We start from the raw sequence: 24,139 nt of genomic DNA on the forward strand, positions 1-24,139 counted from the left end.
ACCCCATATCGTTATAGTTTAGAAATCAATGTAATAAATAAATTTTGTGTCCTAAAAAGCATTCGATAAATTTTATGACTAGCTGCACGTCACTATTGACAATAAAGAACAGCAATTTGCTCCTTCAAATGTAATTAGTATTAATACGAAATTTCATGACATGGACAAACGTCAAACCGACAATCGTAGCGTGCCGGTAGTTTAGTCATACATTGCGCGCTTCGTTGGACATTTCTGTTCCATCATCAAGTCTATTTTAGTCCACTGTTGGACATAGGCCGCTCTATTCAATCCTGGACCTCTCGTTCCATTGCCCCTCGTCCCTGGATGTCTCAGGCTACTGTTACGCCGGTAAAAGTAACGCCATCTATCGCCGTAAAGTCGAACGAATATCGAAGGATCTAGTAGCACCTAGAGCGCTCGAAAAGTACAACGCCATCTATTGTCAGATAGCGGAAACACAATACTAGAAATGTGTGGAACATTCTCGATAATTCTAGGGATGTGATATGGGCACGCGAAACAGCGGACGGATCACCTGAAGCGAAGCGGAAGAAGCAAATTGAGAATTTTAAAGTGTTTGTGAAATGTTTTAAGTGTTCTAAGTGTTGAATACAGTGTTAACTTGTACTTCGGCAGAATTTTTATTTATCCTGAACACCAGCGCGTTTTTTTATTGTGGTTGCTGGAGCCCATAGACATCTACAGCGTAAATGCGCCACCCACTTTGAGATATAAGTTCTAAGGTCTCAGTATAGTTACAACGGCTGCCACAACCTTCAAACCGGAATGCATTACTGCTTCACGGCAGAGACTCACAAAAGGTCCTACCACCAGAACACTACATTCACCGCGGCTTCCACTCTTCATCTGCCCGGATGGTTATCGGTTCTTCACCAGATACAACCGACCCGTTATTCACATTACATTACATCACATTACACTCACGGCTCATGAGCGGCTTCAGGTAGACGATGTAGGGGGCGGCGTCCCCAGAGAAGGGGAAGCCGTTGTTGCCGCCGCCCACGCAGATCAGCCAGCCGGACGTGTCCAGAGGTCGGGCGTTGGCTGAAACACGAGACAAGAACTAATGAGGACCAGTGAACACCGAGCCCTAGCGGACTGAGGACCAGTATCGAATGATGCGAATGTATCAGTGCTCGGATCCTAAAGACATGTACTAATTTTTAAATAACTTCACCCCGTGGACCACTACGGTCCCCCCCCCCCCGCTCCAAAATAAACACTTGGACTCCGTTATAACTACTGAACCATGCATCCGATTGACTTGAAACTTGGTATCCATGTAGAAAATACATGTACTTAATGGATAGGCTAATATTTATATGAGTGTTGGACTCCCTACACCAGTTGCGGGGGCGTTAATGATGAGAATCTTTGTGGGGGTGAGCCCAGCGAAGCGGACGGGCTCAGCTAGTTTTTAAATAAGTTCACGATCGACAACCACGACGATAGTAGTAAAATCGAACCATTCTTCGAACCATTATTATTATTATTTATTATTTAGTCCGCAAGTGAACCATGGTACAATGGTTCAAGTACCGACAGTCATAACGGTATGTTAATGCCTTCAGGATGCTGTTAGGGCTGACCCGGACCCGGCCAATCAGGAATGTGCACCAGGTCGTATAGAAACAGTCGACTCGTGCGTCGGCGAACATTCCCGACGCGCTACTGAACCGAGGCAGCCCCAACAGCACCCTGAACGCATCGTTGTATTGGACGCGTAAGGCGATTATGGGAACAAACCCCCAACCCCCCCCCCCCCCCCCCCCCCTTTATAAATAACACAGTTACGTTTTTTTTTTTTAATAAATAAATAATTAAATATTTACTAACAATCACGCCACGTTAACTGGTCCCGTGATAAGTTCGTAAAGAACTTGTGTTACAGGTACCAGATAACGGATATAAATGTAAGATTTTTATTATACACATATATACATATATTTAATAGACATAATGAACTCTACTTACGTATGTTGATCGTCTGCACCCATTCGCTCGTTTCGATGTCGTAGATGTCGATGTGTGTTTGCGTGAATATGAGGAGGTGCGACTCGTTTATAGCTTGAACACAAAATATTTACATGTCCGTTAATAAAACGCTTTAAAAATTAATGGAAGAGGTAGACCTGTGGTTTGCGTGAAATACGATATGTGTAAGAGGGGAGTGAGCGAAGATATGGTATAGGATAAAAGACTGGGAGAAGGGCAGGAGAATTGCTACTTGTACAGTCATCATGCATAACTGCATGGACGCAGTTTTAATTTATGATGTGTGTGTACGGCCCGACGGCCCACCTGGTGTTAAGTGGTAACCGGAGCCCACAGACATCTGCAACGTAAATGCGTCACCCACCTTGAGACATAAGTTCTAAGGTCTCTTCTTAGTATTAGTAAGTTACAACGGCTACCCAGGGATGCGCTACCCACCTTGAAATATAATTTCTAGTCTCTTCTAAGTATAGTTACAACGGCTACCCAGGGCAGAAATGGGCGGGGTACCAGCAATTACGCAATTTAAATTTTTATGTTACATATGTATATATTTAAATGTATTTATGTATTTTTATCAGTCTCTGATACCCATAACATAAGAAATACTAAATTGGGATCGTGCGTGATTCGTTCTCAGTTATTATAGAATGTTCTAGGGGGAGGGGTGTGAGACGGGTTGGGGGGTGCGGTACCGTGGTGCGTGGGGTGCGCCGTGTACATGAGCTCGGCGTCGCGCGCGCGGTGTCCGTGCCGGTCCACGTACAGCGCGAGCGTGTTGAACACGAGCAGCGTGTCCCCGGAGCCGCCCACCGCCGCGCAGCACAGCGGCCGCGCGCCAGAGTGCGACAGGAACAGATTCACCTGGTTGTCCGGGTGCACCAGACCTGCGGGACGTTTACCGACATCATAATTAAGGACATCATTAGAGAAATTCAAAGTTTTTTTCTTTGAAGGGTTTAATGGCGCGGCAACGAGACCTTTAAGCCAAGCCTTTTAAGTTCTTACATTATGTGATAATATGGAAGAGGATATTAAGCGTGTTGGGGTTCAAGGGGAAGTTTGTAGAGTTCCAAAGAGTAAGTATGTTGTTTGAGCACCTTTATTATATCGGTTAAGCACAGATGGTAACGTGTTAACGAGTCCATGTTGCCAAGTGCACTGCACCAAGAATGCAATAAAATAACCTGACACCACAGTGACGACGCACGGTGTGTCAACATGTTGGTTAGGTATGTACAAAGCGAAATATGATTTATTTAATACTTTAATCAATTGAGATGAAACTAAACGAGACGAGATAAAGCCTCAGTAAAATTTACTGAAATTTTTAGTGTACTTTTTGAAAGAACCCAATAAGCTACGCCTAACGGCTGTTTCATTTTCCTACATTTTTGCAATATAACATCTGCTAAATAGTAAACCACTGTTATTAGACATTTAAATATGAGGGAAAACACTACATGACTACAATAAAACAATTCTCACGACTTCGCGTTCCCATTATAAAGTCGTATTTAATACTAAACATAACGGATCAAATGACCCATTTTCAATTTTTGCATTGAAAACGTACGCATCACCTTATTGCTTTTGCTCATTTGACTTCGTGACTTTTTCTTGCCAATTAATTTACAGTTATTATACGATTTTTGTTTTGTTTCAATTATTTTGAGTAATACTTGTCGTATACCATTATCTACGTATTAACACCACCGCAACAAAAATTCAAATAATGAACTAATAAAAAGCAACCTTTTTGTTTATCTATTGCGTTGCCTTGTTGTCGGAACACGCAAGAAGAGATCTTTGGTTCCCTTATTGTCTTATTATTTGCTGCTTTTTGACGCCATTTGTTAGTGCTACAAGAATGAATTATTGCAGCGGTGGCGTTCATACGTAAGTACCATAGCCATCTTTTCTTTTTCCTATCTATGCTGATAGCCTTGGGAGGCTATTTCAGCTTCGCCTTAACGTTGTAGCTGAGCTCACGAGGCTCAAACTGGGAGTGTTGGTAACATTGTGGCCCTAGCAAGAGCAGTGCTAAGGTCTCAAGTATAGTTACAATGGCTTACGACACGAACGATAAATATCAGTTTTTATTTGGGAGACCGATTACGATCCAAAATAATTTTTCGAGCGTTTCATATGTGTCCGTAACTAGTAAGTGTTGGTATGATTTAGGGATGATCGATATTGATTAATGTTGAATAAACATCGATGTTTTGGTTTCGATAACATCGACACATCGATGTTATGATAATAAAATATCGAATTATCGAAACGTCCATATATCTTTTAGGACTATCTAAGGGTGGATGTACTTTCTAGCAAGTGATTTCCTAGGTAGTACAATTATTTGAAACTAGATGACACTGATTAACGTAATCGAATTAAGTTAGTCATTATTAACTCGAAATTTGGTATACTTATCAAGGACCGATGACAATCAAATATTTAAAAAAATATTGAAAAAATTGGAATTCACCTAAAAATGAAGAATAAATAATAGTTTAAAAAAACTAACAAAATACGCATTTATAGATCCACGCTTTTTATTACAATAAAATCATTTTTTCTTACACTTTCTTAATTCAAATTTATTAGAATTTATTTTCTATTTTTGAAGTGAAAACTTCTTTAGAATCGTTGTGATTTCAAACCGGATGCAACGGAAAAAACGACAGGTAAGAGACATAAATACAAAAATGTGTAGGATGAAGCCAGCAAAGAATGAGACAGAAATATACATACTATTTAATACAGCGCCATCTGTGAGATTTTTTAATACTAACGTGTGTATGAAAGCTCTTGTAGTGAATTTTAATTTAGGATTATACGTGAAATTATAATATCAATTCACAGAGGGCGCTACCTTACAATTATTTACTAATGACAAAATTTTACATATACTTAAGACGTTTAGGATAATTGTATTTTAATTTTGGAAGGTTTCATTTCTACCACGTGTGAATTGCACACATTTTGTTTTTTTATTTAGTTGGATTTTCGATAAAAGCGCATTTTGTTCGTTTTTTTAAACTATTACATAACTCTACAAAAAAAAATCGTTCCTTGTTCTACTAACGTTTATACTGGATTTTTCCGGTTAATTATTCATAAAACGAAATTAAATTACTTTTTTTTGGTGTAAAGTTTGCTTTTGTGATAGTTATCGTAATAATACTTATTTTTCAATTTTTTTAAGTGTAAATACGATGCTGATGCATTTTGTTTCATATGTGGTCAATTTATTAAAGTTCGAAAGCAAACTGTTTCATGCCAAGTATTTTTTTTTCGTCTAATTACGATCGAAAATATCGAAATTTTATGCTTTGCAATCAAAGTCAAATTTGGTGTTGACCCGTGTTAATTATTCTAATATCGATCATCCCTAGTGTGAGTGAGCTAGTGTGAGTGAGGTAGGGTGTGCACTGACTGCGCGCGGGCTGGTCGGCGTCGCGGCGCGGGTGCGGCAGCGCGTGGCTGGCGAACCCGCCGCGGTACCCCAGCACGAGGCGCGCGGCCGACAGCTGCACGCAGTACACGGCGGACGGCGCCCGCAACTCCGCGATGCGCACGCAGCGCGCCGCCGTGCGCGTTATCTCGTACACGTTCACGATGTACGCGTTCTGGAACACGTTTTTTTATTTATTTCATTGCTTAGTTTCGGTTCGAAGGGCGGGGCAGCCGTTGTAACTATACTGAGACCTTAGAACTTATATCTCAAGGTGGGTGGTGCATTTACGTCGTAGATGTCTATGGGCTCCAGTAACCACTTAACATCAGGTGGGCTGTGAGTTCATCCACCCATCTAAGCAATAAAAATAAAAAAGTTATCTCAACAGAACTATTGTTTTCATTATACTAATCGTGTTATAATTTGACAATCGGGAATATCGGTAATTAATTAAATAAGGCAACACCGAGCCAATTTTCTAGCTCGTCGTTTTAGCGCGAGCTCTATTGTGTTCCGCAAGTTTCTCACAATTACAATATCGAACTTTAAGCACAAATGATTTGTAACGATCACATCTTTGCACTTATCTTTGTATAATGACGTCACAGATAACATAAATAAACACATACAGATATGATCCATCCGTTATGAGCCTAGCTATTGCTCACACGTTGATAATTTTTGAGTTATTACCGATTTTAATATGACGGTATTTCGTCACACAAAAACAAAATGGAGCGCGAAAATCGACAGTTACCTGTTTCTTGCAAAGAACGGCGAACCCGCACGCCCCGGCTCTGGTCGCGCCGGCTGCCAGTGTCAACGCGCCCTTGGTCTCGGGGAGCTTGACACTGTCCACGTCAGCCTCCAGCGCGCGAATGGGGACCAGCCGCACGTGACGACCGCGACCGGAAATTGTAACTGGAAACGAAAGATGTATTTTAGTATTCGTTGCACTAGACCTTCTGTACTTGCCGATTCAATAAGCTTAGCACAGCACGTGTAGACGCGACCCACCCAGCAGCTGCTCGTTGGGCACGTAGACCACGGAGTGCACGTGCGCCGGCCCCCGCTTGGGCACCAGCTCCCCGCGCTCCAGGTCCAGCAGCACGAGCCCCGCCTCCCCGCCCACGCACAGCCGCGTGCGCTCCAGGATGCAGGCGCACAGCGCGCCCCGCAGCGCCGCGCCCGCGCCGCTGTCCGCCACCGTGCACGCGCTGTACACCTGCACCGACAACGCTCTTAGAACTGTCATACTTTGGACATATCGCCAGAAAGAGAGGTGACAATCTGGAAAAGCTGCTGGTAACAGGCAAGGCATGCAGGAGAAGGCACAGAGGCAGAAATCCAATGCGCTAGTCGGACCAAATACGCTCCTCTCAATACCTCAGTCCACGTTGCTATCCACACAGCCGAGGACAGGCAGGAATGGCGCAAGATAATGCAGGAGAAAGTTATTAGAGGACGCCACGACCCTCAGCACTGAGGATTATCGACGCAAGGAGGAGGAGGACACGACGCGACTTTTTTTTTTCTACCTAAGCCTTGAGAGGCTATTTCAGCGGAACCTTAAGTAGTAGGTGAGCTCACGAGGCTCAAACCTGACGACGTTGCTAACACTGGCCCTAGCAAAGGCAGTTCTTCGCAGAATCTACCACTGGGTCGGAAACGCGACCCACAGAGAAGATCCGGCGAGAAACTCAGTGGGTTGTGTCTGAGGGTTAATTTACTCGTCGAGCCCTTCGTCGCAAGCGACGGGTTCGACGGGAACGATGACCGGAGCTTGAGGTATCTAAAAGCACCGTTAGTGGATCGGGAGGATCCGAAATGACGTGAAACTCAGCTGGGGACTCTAATGATAGGCAACGTCTTGGCTCTGACCCTGATATCGCTGACGCCCAAAAGCGACGGTAACCGCCTAAGATCAGGTGCGCCGTATGCTCGTGTGGTCACTCAAACAGCCAATGTTACCTTATTATTATGTTTAATACACAGACATTCATTTGAAAATCTACTATTAAATACATCAAGATTGACTATTCGTGACAGACGATGAAACAGCTCTGCCGAGGGCCTTTCCTCCTTGCGCCACATATACTCAACAGTTCTGCCAGGGGCAGTCCCCCAGGCCCCGCATATAGTCCACAGCTCTGCCGGGGGACGGTCCCCTTAGCGCCACATATAGATCAACAGCTCTGTCGGGGGGACAGCCCCCCAGCACCACATATAAGGCCGTCAACGCAAAGTGGCCTAAGCATACCTTAGCTAGTGTGGAGATATCGAGGTTTGAATTTACTTTTACACTGCTTCGTAGGCAAAAACAATACGCGCGAAAATAAATCTTTACAAAGCCAGCTGTTATCTATCGCTGAAACTAAGGGTAGGCCGGTTTTGCGTTAAAATTTATTTCGTTTCAATTACATTGCAATTTATAAGCACAAATTTTGAAAAATTCTGTGTTAGGCCACGTTTACGCTGATGGCCTTATATAGCCCACAGCTCTACCGGGGGACAGTCCTCTCTAGGCCACATATAGCCCACAGTTCTACCGGGGACGGTCCCCCCTACGCTACATGTAGTCCACAGCTCTGCCGGGGGTCCGTCTCCCTAGCGCCACATATACTCAACATTTCTGCCAGGGGATCGGTCCCCCCTACGCCACATATAGTGAACAGCTCTACTGGGGTCGGTCCCCCCTAACCCACATATAGTGAACTAACACATTTGTCGGGCAGGTTGTTCCGCTTCAATATCCGGTGCAGCTCGCTGAGCGCGACCACCCACTTCGTCTTCTCGGAGTCGGACTCTGCCAGCATGAGCGTGTGCGAGCGCTTGCCCCCCTCGATCTGTGACGTCGATATCTGTAAATAGTGAACAATTTTAATTGAGCTCCCCGTCGGGCTGGTAGCCGTGACCTTCATTGCAGAACCGGGTCACGGTTCGAATACATTCGTTGGCAGTATCCCTATGAAATATAATTGTTTTTAAATTTTTTCGTACATCGAACATCTATTAAAATTGATGTACGTTTGTATTTATTTATTTATTATTTATTTGTATTTATTTTAATGGTGGTAAGACCTCTTGTGAGTTACGTTGTAGATGTCTATGGGCTCCAGTAACCACTTAACACCACGTGGGCTGTGAGCTGATCCCCCCATCAAGTAATGAAAAAAAAATTTGGACCCCTGTAGCGATTCAGCTTAAGCTCTTTCTAGTGAAACATGAACTTGATACGTGCTCACGAAGGATCTCACGAGTAGCTGTTAATTTTCTCTTATAACTGAAAACAATGTATGGGATCGGATTGTTATCTTCAATTAATCTTTACATAATTTAACACGTTTTGTTTTAGTATATCCATCGGTTGACGCAAATTGCTTAAGTAATTAAAAATACAAGAAGATAAGCTTTAGAACAATAAACTAGAGAACACACTAGTTTAGAATGCGTTATTACCCTAAAAAATCGATAAAACAAACACTCACCCTAAATATACAGGGTATGTCCCGTTTGCTGGCGTGTATGACGTCAGAGTCCTTGACTGACGTCACGCTGAATTCAGGGTCCCTCATGTCGAGGACCTGGCTAACGCAGACCGACGGGAGGGCGTTCCTGTACGGAGGCACACAACGACACTGAATATAATTGAACCGACGTAAGTAACACAAGCGTGACATGCGATTTCCGACTTTATGGTATACTTATGAAAGTATATTTTTCTTTGTCTCCACCTTATCACACTAGGTGGGGTCGCTCACTCCTCTCTCTCTCTTATATCGTCACTCACACACTCAATCCACGTCTTCTTCGGTTGACCTCTTCCCCCTTTACCTTGCACTACCATTTCCATACATCTCCTAGTCACATGCATCTTCTCTCTACGCATCACATGTCCATACCACGTTAACCCTCCGCTCTTTAATTTGTCAATCACCGGGGTTACTTTCACGATTGTTCACGATTGACTTCCACGATGAACGAATAACATCGTGTGATAAAAATCAAACGCGCAAAATTATAATTTGCATAATTACTGGTGGTAGGACCTCTTGTGAGTCCGCACGGGTAGGTACCGCCGCCCTGCCTATTTCTGCCGTGAAGCAGTGATGCGTTTCGGTTTGAAGGGTGGGGCAGCCGTTGTAACTATACTTGAGACCTTAGAACTTACATCTCAAGGTGGGTGACGCATTTACGTTGTAGATATCTATGGGCTACGGTAACCACTTAACAACAGGTGGGCTGTGAGCTCGTCCACCAATCTAAGCAATTTTTTTTTTAAAATACCTATTAAATTGCAATGCGTATTAAAAACTCACCGATCTTGTGATATGTCGTACAGGAACAGTTTGAAGTCACATACAACTACGAATTGCCGCATCCAACCTTTCTTCACTCCCCCGGCTTCGGAACCTGGTAATGAAAAAAAAAATGAATTTAAAATATATAAATATTTTGTGAGATTTGTTCGGGATCAGAGGAAATCGCTCTTGGTAATCTATGTACAACTTCACTGGCGATAGAAGGGTTTGCGAACTCGCCTGGGTAGGTACCGCCACCCGGCCTGCTTTAGCTGCGAAGCGTATTCGAAAATATACTAGTTTTATGAACACGTGTTTCTCATTTATAGATTTGTAATTTTTATCAAACACGAAGTTTTAATATATATCAAATGCTAATTTAAAACTTAAAAAAAAAAAAACAATTGTTTTCTTTTAGCGTTGCCAATGGGTGCTTCTAGCACTGAGATTTATTTTACAAGTATAAGAATTGTATGTTATTGAATACTCTCCTTGACCGATTTCAGCCACGGCGACCACTACAACTCCATTTCTAATTGTCACGGTGTGCTCATGAGTGACAATTTTTTTTAAGGATTTTTATGACTTGGTAACTAAGACCTTTAAGTAAAGTCTTATATTCATTGTAATGAAAACTATTTTATATGAAAAATGATATTATGAAATGAAATGAAGTTGATTAATATGTAACATGGCATGAAATGAAATGAGATAATATGGGATGAAATATAGTCTCCGTAAAATGGTGGTCATTTGCTGAGACTTTTTGGAGGATCCTGAGAAGTTACGATAGCGAGTTCCAATGTGGCGGTGGTGGCGTACCTTGACGTATCCCTCGTAGGCGGTCCCCTGTCCCCGCGCGGGGTCGATGCCGAGCGGGCGGCGCGCGCGCGCGGGCGGCGGGCAGCGCGCACACAGCAGCGCGCAGCACGCCGCATGCACGCCCACGCCGCAGCGCTCGCACACCACGCCCTGCCGCGTCAGCCCGATCTGTCCGCCGCCGCCAACCACACTCATGTCACGCACGCTCAACAGACGCCGTCCTCCACATAATCATACAACTAGACCAGCCTTTCCCAAAGTGGGCCATAACGCCCCCTTGTGGGCGCTGTAGGCCTAAAGGGGGGCGGTAAGAGATCCAGAAAAAAAAGGGGGCGTTGTGTAGAGGCTTGGGAGGCGATTTGTAATTTCATCTAGGAAGACTCTTGGACACCGAGTGAGCTCTTGCTATAGTGGTTTTTAAGTAAGTGAAAAGATGGGGGCGGTAAAAAATTATTTATTCTCAAAGTGGGCAGTAAACAAAATAAGTTTGGGAGCCCTTGAACTAGAAGAGCATTGCTCGGTTTTTTTTTAAATGATAAATTGTGTTTTTTAGAAATTATATTTAAATACGGTTTGAACCCCGTGAGCTCACCTACACATTAGGGTGAAGCTGATATAGCTTCTCAAGGCAATCAGCATAGGTAAAAAAAATTAGTTCCGACAGCTGGTTCCTCGCGTGAGAACTCACCATCAACGACGTGCAGTGATTACATTTGGTGGGGCTGCTGAACGTTCTCACGAGGAACTGGTGCACCTTCTCCTTGCCGGGGAGAGCTGGCCCGGCCGAGGGGTCCTGGGAACCAAACATTCGACATTTACAATACAGACGTCCGTCACTGGACGGATCCTACCTCTATCTTTATTGTAAAGTCGTATCGAGTGATGAACCGGTGTTCGAATCCCGCAAGTGGGTACCAATTTTTCTAATGAAATACACGTACGTACTCAACAAATGATCACGATTGACTTCTACGATGAAGGAATAACATCGTGTATTAAAAATCAAACCCGCAAAATTATAATATGCGTAATTACTGGTGGTAGGACCTCTTGTGAGTCCGCGCGGGTAGGTACCACCGCCCTGCTTATTTCTGTCGTGAAGCAGTAATGCGTTTCGGTTTGAAGGGTGGGGCAGCCGTCGTAACTATACTTGAGACCTTAGAACTTATATCTCAAGTTGAGTGGCGCATTTACGTCGTAATTTCTATGGAAAGATACTTCCAGTGACGTATATTTCCATAGACATCTATCCACGTACAATCATTGAAATAGGAAAAGATGTTTGATGAATTCGTCAAAGTGCTTAGTGAGAATTTTTTAACTTCTCGATAACATAAAAGTTTGCGTACGTTTGCCGCTAGGGGCGCTGTTCCAACTGCATACAAATTCGAGTCAACTTTTACGCTATCGAGAACGTTAAAAAACTCGCACTAAGCACACAGAGAATGAGCGGCAGCGTTTTTTAAGTATTTTATGAGCATACTGCGATCGTTAACCGGCACTGACTAGTGGAAGGGCGTGTTGTAAGCCCACACGGGCAAGTTCTAACTTTCTGCCCATTTCTACCACAAAGCAGTTATGGGTTCCGGTTTGAAGAGTGGGGTCGGTCGTTGCGCTAATCAACGTAGAACTCGACCTCACGTCTCGGGGTGTGTACGGTTTGTACATACAGAATACGTTGACACACCGTGCGTCGTCACTGTGGTGTCAGGTTATTTTATTGCATTCTTGGCGCAGTGCACTTAGTAACACGGACTCGTTAACACGTTACCATCTGTGCTTAATAGACATAAGAAAGGTCTCAAACAACTCTTTGGAACTTTACAAACTTCCCCTTGAACCCCAACAGGGTGGGTGGTTCATTCTCCTTGTCATGTCTATGAGCTCCTGTAACCAGGTGAGCGATGACCTCATCAATCACGTGACTGGGAAATAAAAAAAATTGTCAAACAAAAATGTACACTAACACATTGACTAACGGTCGACATCTCGCTGGGCGAGCTCTTCGTGGACGCCGGCGAGGAGGCTCTCGGACCTTCCATTTCATCTTGAGACTCAACGGAGCCACTCAATACCCCCGACTGCTGAGATCCGTACATTAGCTGCAACAAAACTTTCATATTAATGCTTGACAAAAAAAAACAGCTAAAAAAGTTGAAAAACTCATGTATGTATGTAATTATACCCAAATCTATATATATATAAAAATGAATTGCTGTTAGTTAGTCTCGCTAAAAATCGAGAATGGCTAGACCGATTCGGCTAATTTTGGTGTTAAATTATTTGTGGAAGTTCAGAGAAGGTTTAAAAGATAGATATATATATGAAAATACTCGGAATGAAATAAAAATAACAGTTTGGTTTTTCCTTTGATGTGTCCCCCGTCGGACGGATTCCTTTTGTTTGTTTTTTTTTTTTTTTTTTTTTTTTTTTTTTTTTTTTTTTTTTTTTATTGCTTAGATGGGTGGACGAGCTCCCATAGACATCTACAACGTAAAATGCGCCACCCACCTTGAGATATAAGTTCTAAGGTCTCAGTATAGTTACAACGGCTACCCCACCCTTCAAACCGAAACGCATTACTGCTTCACGGCAGAAATAGGCAGGGCGGTGGTACCTACCCGTGCGGACTCACAATAGGTCCTACCACCAGTGGTTACGCAAATTATAATTTTGCGGGTTTGATTTTTATTACACGATGTTATTCCTTCACCGTGGAAGTCAATCGTGAACATTTGTTAAGTACGTATTTCATTCGAAAAATTGGTACCCGCCCGCGGGATTCGAACACCGGTGCATCGCAACAACGAATGCACCGGACGTCTTATCCTTAAGGCCACGACGACTTAAGTTTATTTACTTGTTTTAAGTTTATTTTATACAAAATTTTAGGTCTTTTATTTATCGATTGAGGCACTAAGAAGTCTGCCGGGTCAACTAGTTACCAATTATTATATTTATAAAATATTTATATTTTCTTAAAAATAAGATTTACCATCAAAAACAGAGGAAGCAAAAAAAAAAACATAAAAAGCAAACATTAAATTAATATACCTTTGCGTTACAAAAATGTTGTGCATTCCTGTAACGGGCCTGCAACGACATCTGTGCGAGAAATGAGAAACGTGTAAAGCAAAATAAAAAAATTAATAAATAAATAAAAAGAAGCAATGTATTACTATGAACTCGGTTATTATGGTGATGAGACGGTAAGATTGTGAAATAAGACCAGATAAGACAATTAGATGGCGCTGGGTTGCTTAGTAAATCTACACGGCATTGGCACCGGACGCGAGGCCGCAATGAATTGCAAACTTATGACGTAAATTACTAAACAAAACTGACGTTTGTCGTTTTAGAACATGTTTCTCGAGCCGGCAATGTATCGTCAGGGTAGCCGAATATGCCCCTTTTTCTTTCTTCCTACCTTTTTTTTATTGCCTTTGTAGGCAGACGAGCATACAGCCCACCTGATGGTAAGTGGTCACCGTCACTCATGGGCGTCAGCAATGCCGCTGCCTACCATTAAGTACTCTCCGCAAGCCTCGTTTGAAGAAGGACATGTCATAGCGCTCAGAAAACACCGTGGAGGGAAGTTCTTTCCAAAGCCGGATGGTAGTGGCAAAAAAGGTCTTTGGAAACAAATTCTAGTAACCTCGGAAGGTCATACTAGATTCTCAGAACGAGTAGGTCCACTCACGGGGCTCTAACCTGACGATGTTGCTAACACAAGCTCCAGCAAGAGCAGTGCTTCGCAGAATCTACCACCGGATCGGAAACGCGACCCACTAAGAAGACCCGGCGAGAAACTTACTGGGCTATGATGGCCGCACGTCACATTTATATTTACATAATAATATATATTCCATTGAGTGCAGTGAGAAAAAGTTATAAATACACTTTTTTTTTTCCATCGTGATTTCTTAAATATTACATTTTTATTGTATTGCAAAATTTGACAAGAGATTCAAGACTATTAATGTCGGTTTTCATAAAGGTATTAATGAGTTTCTCAACGGGCTCTAATCACGATTTAAAACGTTCCTAACGTCTTATCTGGCCAAATTTCCATTAGATCCTTCAACCACCGATTAGTCACAAAAATAATAATTGACAAAATACATTGAATTTAATTTTACAAGAGGGTATTTTCCAATGTCGTCTAACCATACATTCCTTATCAAAGTTTCTATGACGCAATGTTGTAACAGTATTATATATTTTTTTAGTTCAAAATAATTTAGTATTGGTCTTCTGTATACGTGAGTTAAAGACATAAATAAAAAGACTACTGTTACGGTTTTAATTCACGTTAATTATAAAATGAAAATATTTACTGACATTTTCCAGACAGATTTAGGTTTTAAATCTTTTTCAATAAGAATCGTCCTCAGAAATCAGAAGATACCCTTTAAAATTTGATGCTGTAATAATACCTTGTGATTGAAATTTTAAATAATTAAAAAATTATAACATAAATTATAAACCAAAAGTTATTTTTCTGTTAGTTAGTTAGCAAAATGAAATGACATAGATCTTACGCTATATTACATTACATAAAAAAATGTAACCAAAATGTTTAAATAAAAATGTACAGTCGCTAACAAAACTCTTAACCAATATTTACATTAATATGTTTACAATGCATAGTGATAGCGTACCTTCTGTTCGTTGATGGCCGCAACGTTGTCGTAGTGCCTCTCCGCGGGACCCTCCTTCAGGAACTGATCAAGATAGCTCATCTGTGACGATGGACGATCCAAGACTGGAAACGGTACACATCATTGAGCATTGTGCGCACATAATATGTAAATTAATCACATTAACACGTTCACTGTCATGTAGGTCACCGATGCCCTACGCGGCGCTCTGAAGTGATTACGTCGATTTCTGTTACTAAGCTTTTTTTTATTGCTTAGATGGCTGGACGAGCTCACAGCCCACCTGGTGTTAAGTGGTTACTGGAGCCCATAGACATCTACAAAGTAAATGTTCTAAGATCTCAGCATTAGTTACAACAGCTGCCCTATCCTTCAAACCGAAACGCATTGCTGCTTCACGGCAGAAATAGGCAGGGTGGTGGTACCTACCCGTGCGGACTCACAAGAAGTCCTACCACCAGTAAGCGTCTGGATTGTCTAACTTTGCCTTTTTTGTTTGTTAACGTTTTAGCCTTTTAGGTCTCTTAGAAATACGATTCATTCGCAGTATCTACGGATTCGTCTTTGCCAAAGTCTATTAGATATTCCAGCGCCTTAATAATAAAAACCATTAAGAAGATCCGTTCTAAGAGAGCTAAGCATCCGAAAAAGGCTCTCTTCCATATGTGACGGGAACGTATTATGAGTTTCTTCGGACACATCATGCGGTCTCCCAGACATGAATTAGAGAAGCTCATAATTACGGGTCGCACAGAGGGCAAGCGCGCCGTGGGAAGAACACCAGGCAGATGGTCAGATCTAGTAAGAGAGGCACTTGGTGGTAGTCTGTACCATGGGGTCCATGCCACCCATGATCGAACACAGTGGAGGAACGTCACATGTGGTCGCGATCCTCAGCAGTGAGGGAAGAGAGAAATCGATATAATTACTTCAGTGCGCCGCGTAGGACATCGGTGATCTAAATGATAGTCAACGTGTTAATCACATCTTTCGAATTTAAGTGACGCACAAATTTTGTTCGTTACGATCCTTTATAATTATTTTTACCCCAAAACCGTAGAATATAAATACTACATATAAAAAGAATTTATTTTTTTATCTCCTTAAGTAAACATAATATGATTGTAATTCTGATTATATTATTATACCAACTATCGCAAGTTTCAGCGCCACTTGATTCTAAAAGATGGAACACGTTTCGAGGTTTTGTTATCCAATATATATACATATATAAATATGTGTATATATACATAGAAAAAAATATTTAAATAGAAGAAAAAAATAAACACATAAAACCAATCCCAACCGAAACCGACATCACAAGTTTTAATACTTATAAAAAAACACAAAATACATTTTTATTATTATTAATATGGTATTGTAATGTCGCGTGCAAAAATGTAAATAATTGACTAGTCGAACTATTCATTTGAAACTTACAAAAAATTTAAAAAATAATAACTGTAAATGTTTAAAACGTATTTCTATTGAACCACTTTTGCACCCGACGACACTTATGACGTTTTAGTCAATTTAAAAAAAAAAAACCAGGACTATAGACATGCACAATGGACGGGACACTGTACAGATGAAGCCCTCTATGAGTCAACACAAACAACTTATCTCAAATCTCAAATTTGGTGAAGATCGTTAAATGATTCATAAATCATTTTAATCATTATCTATTTTTTTCCTAACTATGCTGATAGCCCTGAAAGACTATATCAGCTTTTCCTTGACGTGTAGGTGAGCTCACGGGGCTCAAGCCTGACGACGTTGCTAACACGAACCCTAGCAAGAGCAGTGCTTCGCAGAATCTACCACCGGATCGGAAACGCGACCCAGTGAGAAGATCCGGCGAGAAACTCAGTGGGCTGTGTCTATGGTTATCATTACCGTGATACAAAGTGATATATATATATAAGTATATCCAAAAGTTTTTGAATCGGATTTCTGCTTCAAATACAATCGAAGACGAAATGAGAGAGTTCTAGAATTTTACAACATATCGAAGAGTAAAGGCTATTTATTTGGTTTAAGTGACATTTCGCTTTATACGCGACATTTATCTTTGTAACTAGCGACCCGCCCTCGCTTCGCTTCGGAAACATTAAAACACACATGAAACCAAAAAAAAAAAAGATAAAAAAAAAAAATTAGCCTATGTTCATCAGGGACAATGTCGGCTTCTAATGGAAAAAGATTTTTCAAATCGGTCCAGTAGTTTCGGAGCCTATTCGAAACAAACAAACAAACAAATCTTTCCTCTTTATAATATTAGTATAGATTAATAATATCCGTTGTATTTGGTATTAGCATCAACAATTCGATGATTTTAATTGAACTACAATTAAGTGTATTCATTCTATTTCCCCATTCAAATAGCTGAAGAAGTTTTTTGTTAGGATATTATTTTCCAAATTCGAAACTTTTTTTTTATTACTTAGATGAGTGGACGAGCTCACAGCCCACCTGGTGCTAAGTGGTTACTGGAGCCCATAGACATTTACAACGCAAATGCGCCACCCACCTTGAGATATAAGTTCTAAGGTCTCAGTATAGTTACAACGGCTGCCCTACCCTTCATGCCGAAACGCATTACTGCTTCACGGCAGAAATAGGCGGGATGGTGGTACCTACCCGTGCGGGCATGAGGTCCTACCACCAGTAAAAAATTAAATGGCTCTCCTGTAAAGTTGCAAAAATATCACTTAAACCAACTAGCCTTATACCCATCGATATATATCTAGATTGAGACTTTTTTTGAGAACTAAGGTCATTCACCCTTTGAAATCTGAATGTAAATATCATTATTACAACTTCCAAAACGGTTGTCTGTGCCGACTCGATCTACGGATGTCCAAAAAAAATAATTAAAGATAATTTACAAAAAAATTAATTAAAACAAGATTAGTCAAAATACCTAGGGCATATACAAACAAGTGTTAAAGGAAAAAAAAAAACAATCGCTCAGCGCGTTATGTCGCATCGTGAACGAAATGTGATTACGAATCGATTTTAATCGGAGGCATCATCGATTTTAAAATCGATTAAACCGTTTGTTTTGTTCACGATTACGCGACAAGCACAAGCAAAAGCGAAGCTGTTTTCGGCAATGAAAAAGAAAAATGCCTTTTAGATCCGAATTCATCGCCGCTTGACTAGATCTATTTCAAAACACAATCGATAATTTTCAACTTCACTTACACACCATCAATTAAGTGAAAACATTAAAATACTGAACATCTCAAGCTCATTTAAATCTATTTTTTTTGTTAACAGTACCCAAATAGCTTATTATGTACTGTTAACGAAACAGTAATTTCCAAATTAAAATGTCTCGAACTTCAATTAAGAATCACAAGTAAACTTCCCGAACGGCGATGAAGCAATTTCAAATTAAAAAAAAAAAAAACATCGACAATTTCCCTTTTACACTTGCTCGTATTTACAATGGAGTGATTGATTACACAAAGAAACTAATTTACTACGTAGCACATGGACAAAGAAAAACTTACACCTTAAGAAAATTAATCGAAACAAAATCTGTTGGCTCCATCAGAGTACACTCGAGAACAAAAAAATAGTACAGTCGCTAACAAAACACTATTGCAATTAGTTCACGTAGTGACTAACACGAAATAGGTACAACAATTTGTTGAGGGCTTACCGCCTCTTGATCCTTCATAGTACTGTGACAGAAAATTTACCTGAAGTGCTAACAACAACATTACTATTAACCCTTCAGGGTGTAACTGGAATAGCCTCTTAGGTTGCCAGCGAATAAGTAGTGATAAAAAAACATTAGTTGAACTATACGTGAACGATTTCGAATTCGACATCTGTGTGCTTAGTGAGAGTTTTGTAACGTTCTCGATCGCGTAAAAGTTAACTCAAATCTGTATGGAGTTGGAACGTTTGCCTACGTTTGCCGCTAGGGGCGCTGTACCAACTCTATACAAACTTTAGTTAACTTTTACGTTATCGAGAACGTTAAAAAACTCTCACTAAACACACTGAAGTTTAGACAAAGTTTACACGATTAAGTCTGACTGTGTGTTGTGACTTTAATTAAATAATCAAATCCGAATATCATGACTCAAACCAGGTATTATTAGTCACTTTTTTTTGCTCTTTTGGTATACCAACAGACAATGTTTCTATAGTAGAAGTGAATAATTAACAAAAACACAATCACAATGACCACTACTGGTAGAGGGCGCTAGTTTCGTTTAAAACTAAAAACATAACGAACCGTTCTCTTCTTTGGCGCTCCAGTACGATTTCGCCGATCCTTGTCTCGCTGCGTGCGCACAACTATTTACTTAATACGTATTACGTTTAGAGTTGAAATTTCAACCAACGAAATGGTAGGATAACATTTTCTGCCCTGTCCCTAGGTATTAAATTAAATCTTAATCTATATATGGCAAACAAATCTATACTAATATATAAAACTACAGTGGTTTTTACGGATGTTCCGTTATAACTACTGAACCACGCATCCGATTGACTTGAAAGTTGGTATCCATGTAGAAAATACATGTACTCAATGGATAGGCTAATATTTATATGAGTGTTGGACTCCCTACACCAGTTGCAGAGGCGTTAATGATGAGAATCTTTGTGGGGGTGAGAAATAATAATTTTAAATACCCAGCGAAGCGTACGGGTACAGATAGTAGCTAAATATAGTTAGACGAATGAGGTTGAATATCACATAAACAGATTATTGAGAGACAAGATAGGCAGTATGATATTAATAAAAGTTTAAGTAAGCTTTTAGCTTTTGTCAACTAGCCCACAGGGCATTGCATTGTGTGTTCTGATAAATATATCGAGGAACGAAATACTATTTGTTTTAAGCAACATTTATATTTGTAATTCAAGGTGCGTTTCATTTGGTATTAGCATCAACGGTTCCATGTTAATTGAACTTCAATTAAGTTTACCGAGTTTACTCCATTTAAATAGGCTGAAGAAGATTTTTTGTTATTGTATTTTTTTCTAAATTTTAAAATTTAAATGGCTCTACTGTACAAGTTGCCAAAAATGTCGCTTAAACCAAATAGCCTTTTATCCCTCAATATCATACCATACTAACGAGAAATCGAAGAAATTACACCTAAGCGAACAGGGCAGAGAACTTAGAAAAAACAGTCTTCATACAAAAATGCGCATTCACATTTGAAGTTAATTAGAAATTAAAGTAAAATAAAATAATCAAAAACAATTTAAAACTTTTTTTTTTAATAACTTATGTACGTACATAATAACATGTGTACAAAGTTCATTACTAGACGAAAAAATAATAATAATAATAATCAAAATCCGTATACAGGATGTATTCTGATGAAGCATGTAAGTATTATTGGATGTTTTTAATATCACCACCATGAAATTTTGGCGTGATATCATATACTATATGTTATATGATATAAAGAAAATTATACATAATATATTATATATAAAAAAATTTAAGCATTCATCAATCCACCCTGTATATAATTACTATGCATGTATGCAATGATTAAACAACAATAATATTTAAATGCACTGTATATGAGGAACAAAAAAGTTTTTATAAAATAAATTTAAAACGCAAAATAAATGTATTATAACAAATCGAATAAAGCATAGTTTTTGTTTTAAAAATTTTAAGGCCAATCAGTAGGTCGATTTTGTATCGAATGTTGCATCGTTAATTTTAAAGGCTTAACGAAAGGGCATCGGTAGAGGAAGAGGTAGACCTAAGAACAAAATGGAATCAATGGATGGATTGCGTCAAAAACGATATGTGTATGAGGGGAGTGAGCGAAGAAACGGTATATGATAGAAGAGTATGGAAGGAGAAAACATGTTGCACCCACCCCAGGTGACTGGGAGAAGGGCAGGAGAATTATTGTGATGATTATGAATGAAAGAGCATCGGTAGTGGGATAAAAAATATCGATAACAAAAAACTTATGTCTAACAATAGACTTATATTCGTTTATAAAGAAATTGCGTTACACAAGGTATATTGCCACTGATCATATCCATGACATTGGCTAGATTACTGGTTCTAGGGGGTCTTGGGAGCGCGCATGAGTAGTCAGTTACCCACCATCCTATTTCTACAATGACACAGTAACACGTTTGGGTTCGAATCGTGGTGCAGCCTTTGTACTACAAAAACAGACTTCTACTTACCGATCTATAATCAATAGGCCACCCACAACATACCCATTTCAATCAAGCCTTCTCTATAATACTTCTTTTAGTAATGATAATTTCAAGTACCTACATTATCGTAAAAATAATGAGCTAAAATTTCTCAAGACTCTGGAACGTGTCAAACGTAATGGTTCATGTAACTTAATTGGCCTTGAAATGTAAAAAACAACAGCACTGAGATTCTACTAGATTCTAACATATTCTATTAAATTAAAAGAGAAATAAAATGAATTCCTTACGAACTAATCAAAATAAAAACAAAAAAGAACAGCGAACCTGCATTGTGATTTAATAATATCAATTTTTTTTTTTTTATAACACTTGTGTGCGTGATTGTTCGGAGTACCGCCACAAATAAAATACATTGCGATATCAATCGAAATCAATAAAATTGTACAAAATCATTTAAACTTAGCTATTATTATTATGTTTCTTTTTTATATTTAGTAAAATATATAATAAACTTTGGTATTCATATAGGAAGCATACGAGAAATTTGAAATGATGGTAAAAACACCCAAAACTGAGTAGGCGTCAAAATTTGCATTGGAACATCGACTTCGATCACACAAACACACACACACATTTTATCATCAAAACCATAAGATCAGATAATATCGCTTAGCTCATAATATGAGTACTGCTTATGATTCTTTTTGGAACAGGAGAAGCAAATACCTACATACAATCTAAAGATTTTGTCAAATACATTATATGTGTATGATGAGTCCAAGAACAGCTTACGAATCTATGGAAACACCTTAAGATCCTAAAATGAAAATTTGACGTGCGCGAATTTCGAAAACATACTCTACAAATAGCAGCTCACGGTTGAATTTCGTTCTACAATATTATATCGGACATATGACCTTATGCTTCTGATGTGTTACAACAGTGGTACAAGAGCAATTGATTCGTTCACTGGGGGACTAGTTCGAACTATTGAGGTCGTACAAATATAGCATACTTTAAGGCGAGTTCGGACTGTACATGGGGAGCTTAGCTCTGAAGGCAGCTGTGTCTGTCTTTATTTAGCAAGTAGTTATTTCAAGTTAGATTTATGTACGTCATAATTGAGGGCGTCAGCACAAAAGTGGCTTATGCTTAAGACAGTTAGGATGGAGATAGTGAAGTTTGATTTTACTTAGACATAGACTTCATAGGCATAAACAATACGCACAAAAATAATGTTACTGGAGCCCATAGACATCTACAACGTAAATGCTTCACCCACCTTGAGATATAAGTTCTAAGGTCTCAGTATAGTTACAACGGCTGCTTCACGGCAGAAAATAGGCAGTGTGGTGGTACCAACCCGTGCGGACTCAGAAGAGGTCCTACCACCAGTAAAAGAACCACCAATCAAAGCCATCTGTTACCTATGGGTGAAACTAGGGATAGGCTGGTTTTGCATCGAAAAAATATTATGTTTAATAAATTGCAATAAATAAGCACCACAATAAAAAATTGTGGGTTAGGCCACTTTTTCGCTGACGGCCTCAATTATCTATCTCACGTTTTTGTTGAGCGGGCCGCGCGTGTGAGTAGCACAGCTATATATCGCATATGCGTGCCACACGTGAGTATTGCTTTAATATAATTCAGTTCTCAAACTTTGTTATAGCAGAATTGCCATTTCATTTGAAAACATTAATTACAAAATCTCTAGCAGATTTCTTCGTGATTTCACTTTTTTTTTTCTTTCTTTTATAATAGTCTCAATAAATTACAATAATTGAAAAATATAATTATAAAAAAACGATTAGATCTTTCGATTGATTCAAATTAATATTTAGTAAAACTTCAATAAAAAAAAAAGCGTACAACGTATAAAAATAGCTATTCGAATCTTTGGCGTTTTTTTTCTTTCTTTTCTTCTTCAGACTAGAAAACCGTTACATAGACTAGACAGCGTTCCGACGAAATTAAAGACAGTGAAAGAAAGAGAAAGAAGATATAAAAGGTAAAGATTTGACATAAAGAATAAAATATCGAACGACACACAAAACAAAAAAAAAGAATATCGTCATAATACATATTCCCTAACACAAGGGATAACAACCAATTTTTATATACAACAGTATAATTGAGATTTTAATTTGATTTAAAATATATACTAGATTATCATATCGTTAATAATATCGGTCGTATCAATCGTATATCTGATGGTAAACCAAAATGGCCACGCCCCATATACATGACGTCACTCCCAAAAACAAAGGTATGTACGGCCTCAGCCAAGTCCGAACTGAATGGGAAACGAAAAAAAAAAAAAACACAATGCAGGAACGTAAATCGAACAAAATAGAACGTTTTTCAAAAATAAATGCCACAGATAATACATTCACGTTTACGAAACGAGCCCGGGCGGCGGTCGGATCGTTTCTCAAAATGGCCGCCGCCGCGAATTTCACAATCACAGTAATTCATATTTTTTTAAGCCATATCATAGATATACAGATTTTTTTAATCCGTAAACATATTTTTTTTTATCAACAAAGCCAATATACAAATAAGTTTAGAACCACAGATAAAATTTTATTTTGCATTGTTTTTTTTTTAGAGTCCATAAAACAAACGCCATTACACATTTTAGTTTTCGCATTTCGAACGTCGTTATTTTCGTTTTTTTCGACGCGGACGACGTTGGACTTTGTGTC

General features: G+C 39.6%; 1 protein-coding gene across 1 annotated transcript in view; it reads right to left on the reverse strand.

The window, feature by feature from the left end:
* The window catches only part of gek (serine/threonine-protein kinase gek), a 66,565-nt gene that overhangs the window by 6,437 nt on the left and 35,989 nt on the right, over positions 1–24,139 (reverse strand). Inside the window, exons 27-41 of the mRNA XM_089737997.1 lie at positions 19,519–19,566; positions 15,264–15,367; positions 13,657–13,707; positions 12,570–12,704; positions 11,291–11,395; positions 10,599–10,770; positions 9,799–9,889; positions 8,968–9,094; positions 8,200–8,340; positions 6,497–6,704; positions 6,237–6,400; positions 5,459–5,651; positions 2,715–2,906; positions 1,999–2,091; positions 949–1,068 (exon numbers count right to left, since the gene is read on the reverse strand). Coding sequence (XP_089594123.1) covers positions 949–1,068; positions 1,999–2,091; positions 2,715–2,906; positions 5,459–5,651; positions 6,237–6,400; positions 6,497–6,704; positions 8,200–8,340; positions 8,968–9,094; positions 9,799–9,889; positions 10,599–10,770; positions 11,291–11,395; positions 12,570–12,704; positions 13,657–13,707; positions 15,264–15,367; positions 19,519–19,566 — 1,944 coding nt within the window. The remainder of the gene's footprint in view (positions 1–948; positions 1,069–1,998; positions 2,092–2,714; positions 2,907–5,458; positions 5,652–6,236; positions 6,401–6,496; positions 6,705–8,199; positions 8,341–8,967; positions 9,095–9,798; positions 9,890–10,598; positions 10,771–11,290; positions 11,396–12,569; positions 12,705–13,656; positions 13,708–15,263; positions 15,368–19,518; positions 19,567–24,139) is intronic.

The sequence above is a fragment of the Bombyx mandarina genome, chromosome 24, assembly GCF_030267445.1.
Source record: "Bombyx mandarina strain Sakado chromosome 24, ASM3026744v2".
In the NCBI taxonomy this organism is placed as follows: domain Eukaryota; kingdom Metazoa; phylum Arthropoda; class Insecta; order Lepidoptera; family Bombycidae; genus Bombyx; species Bombyx mandarina.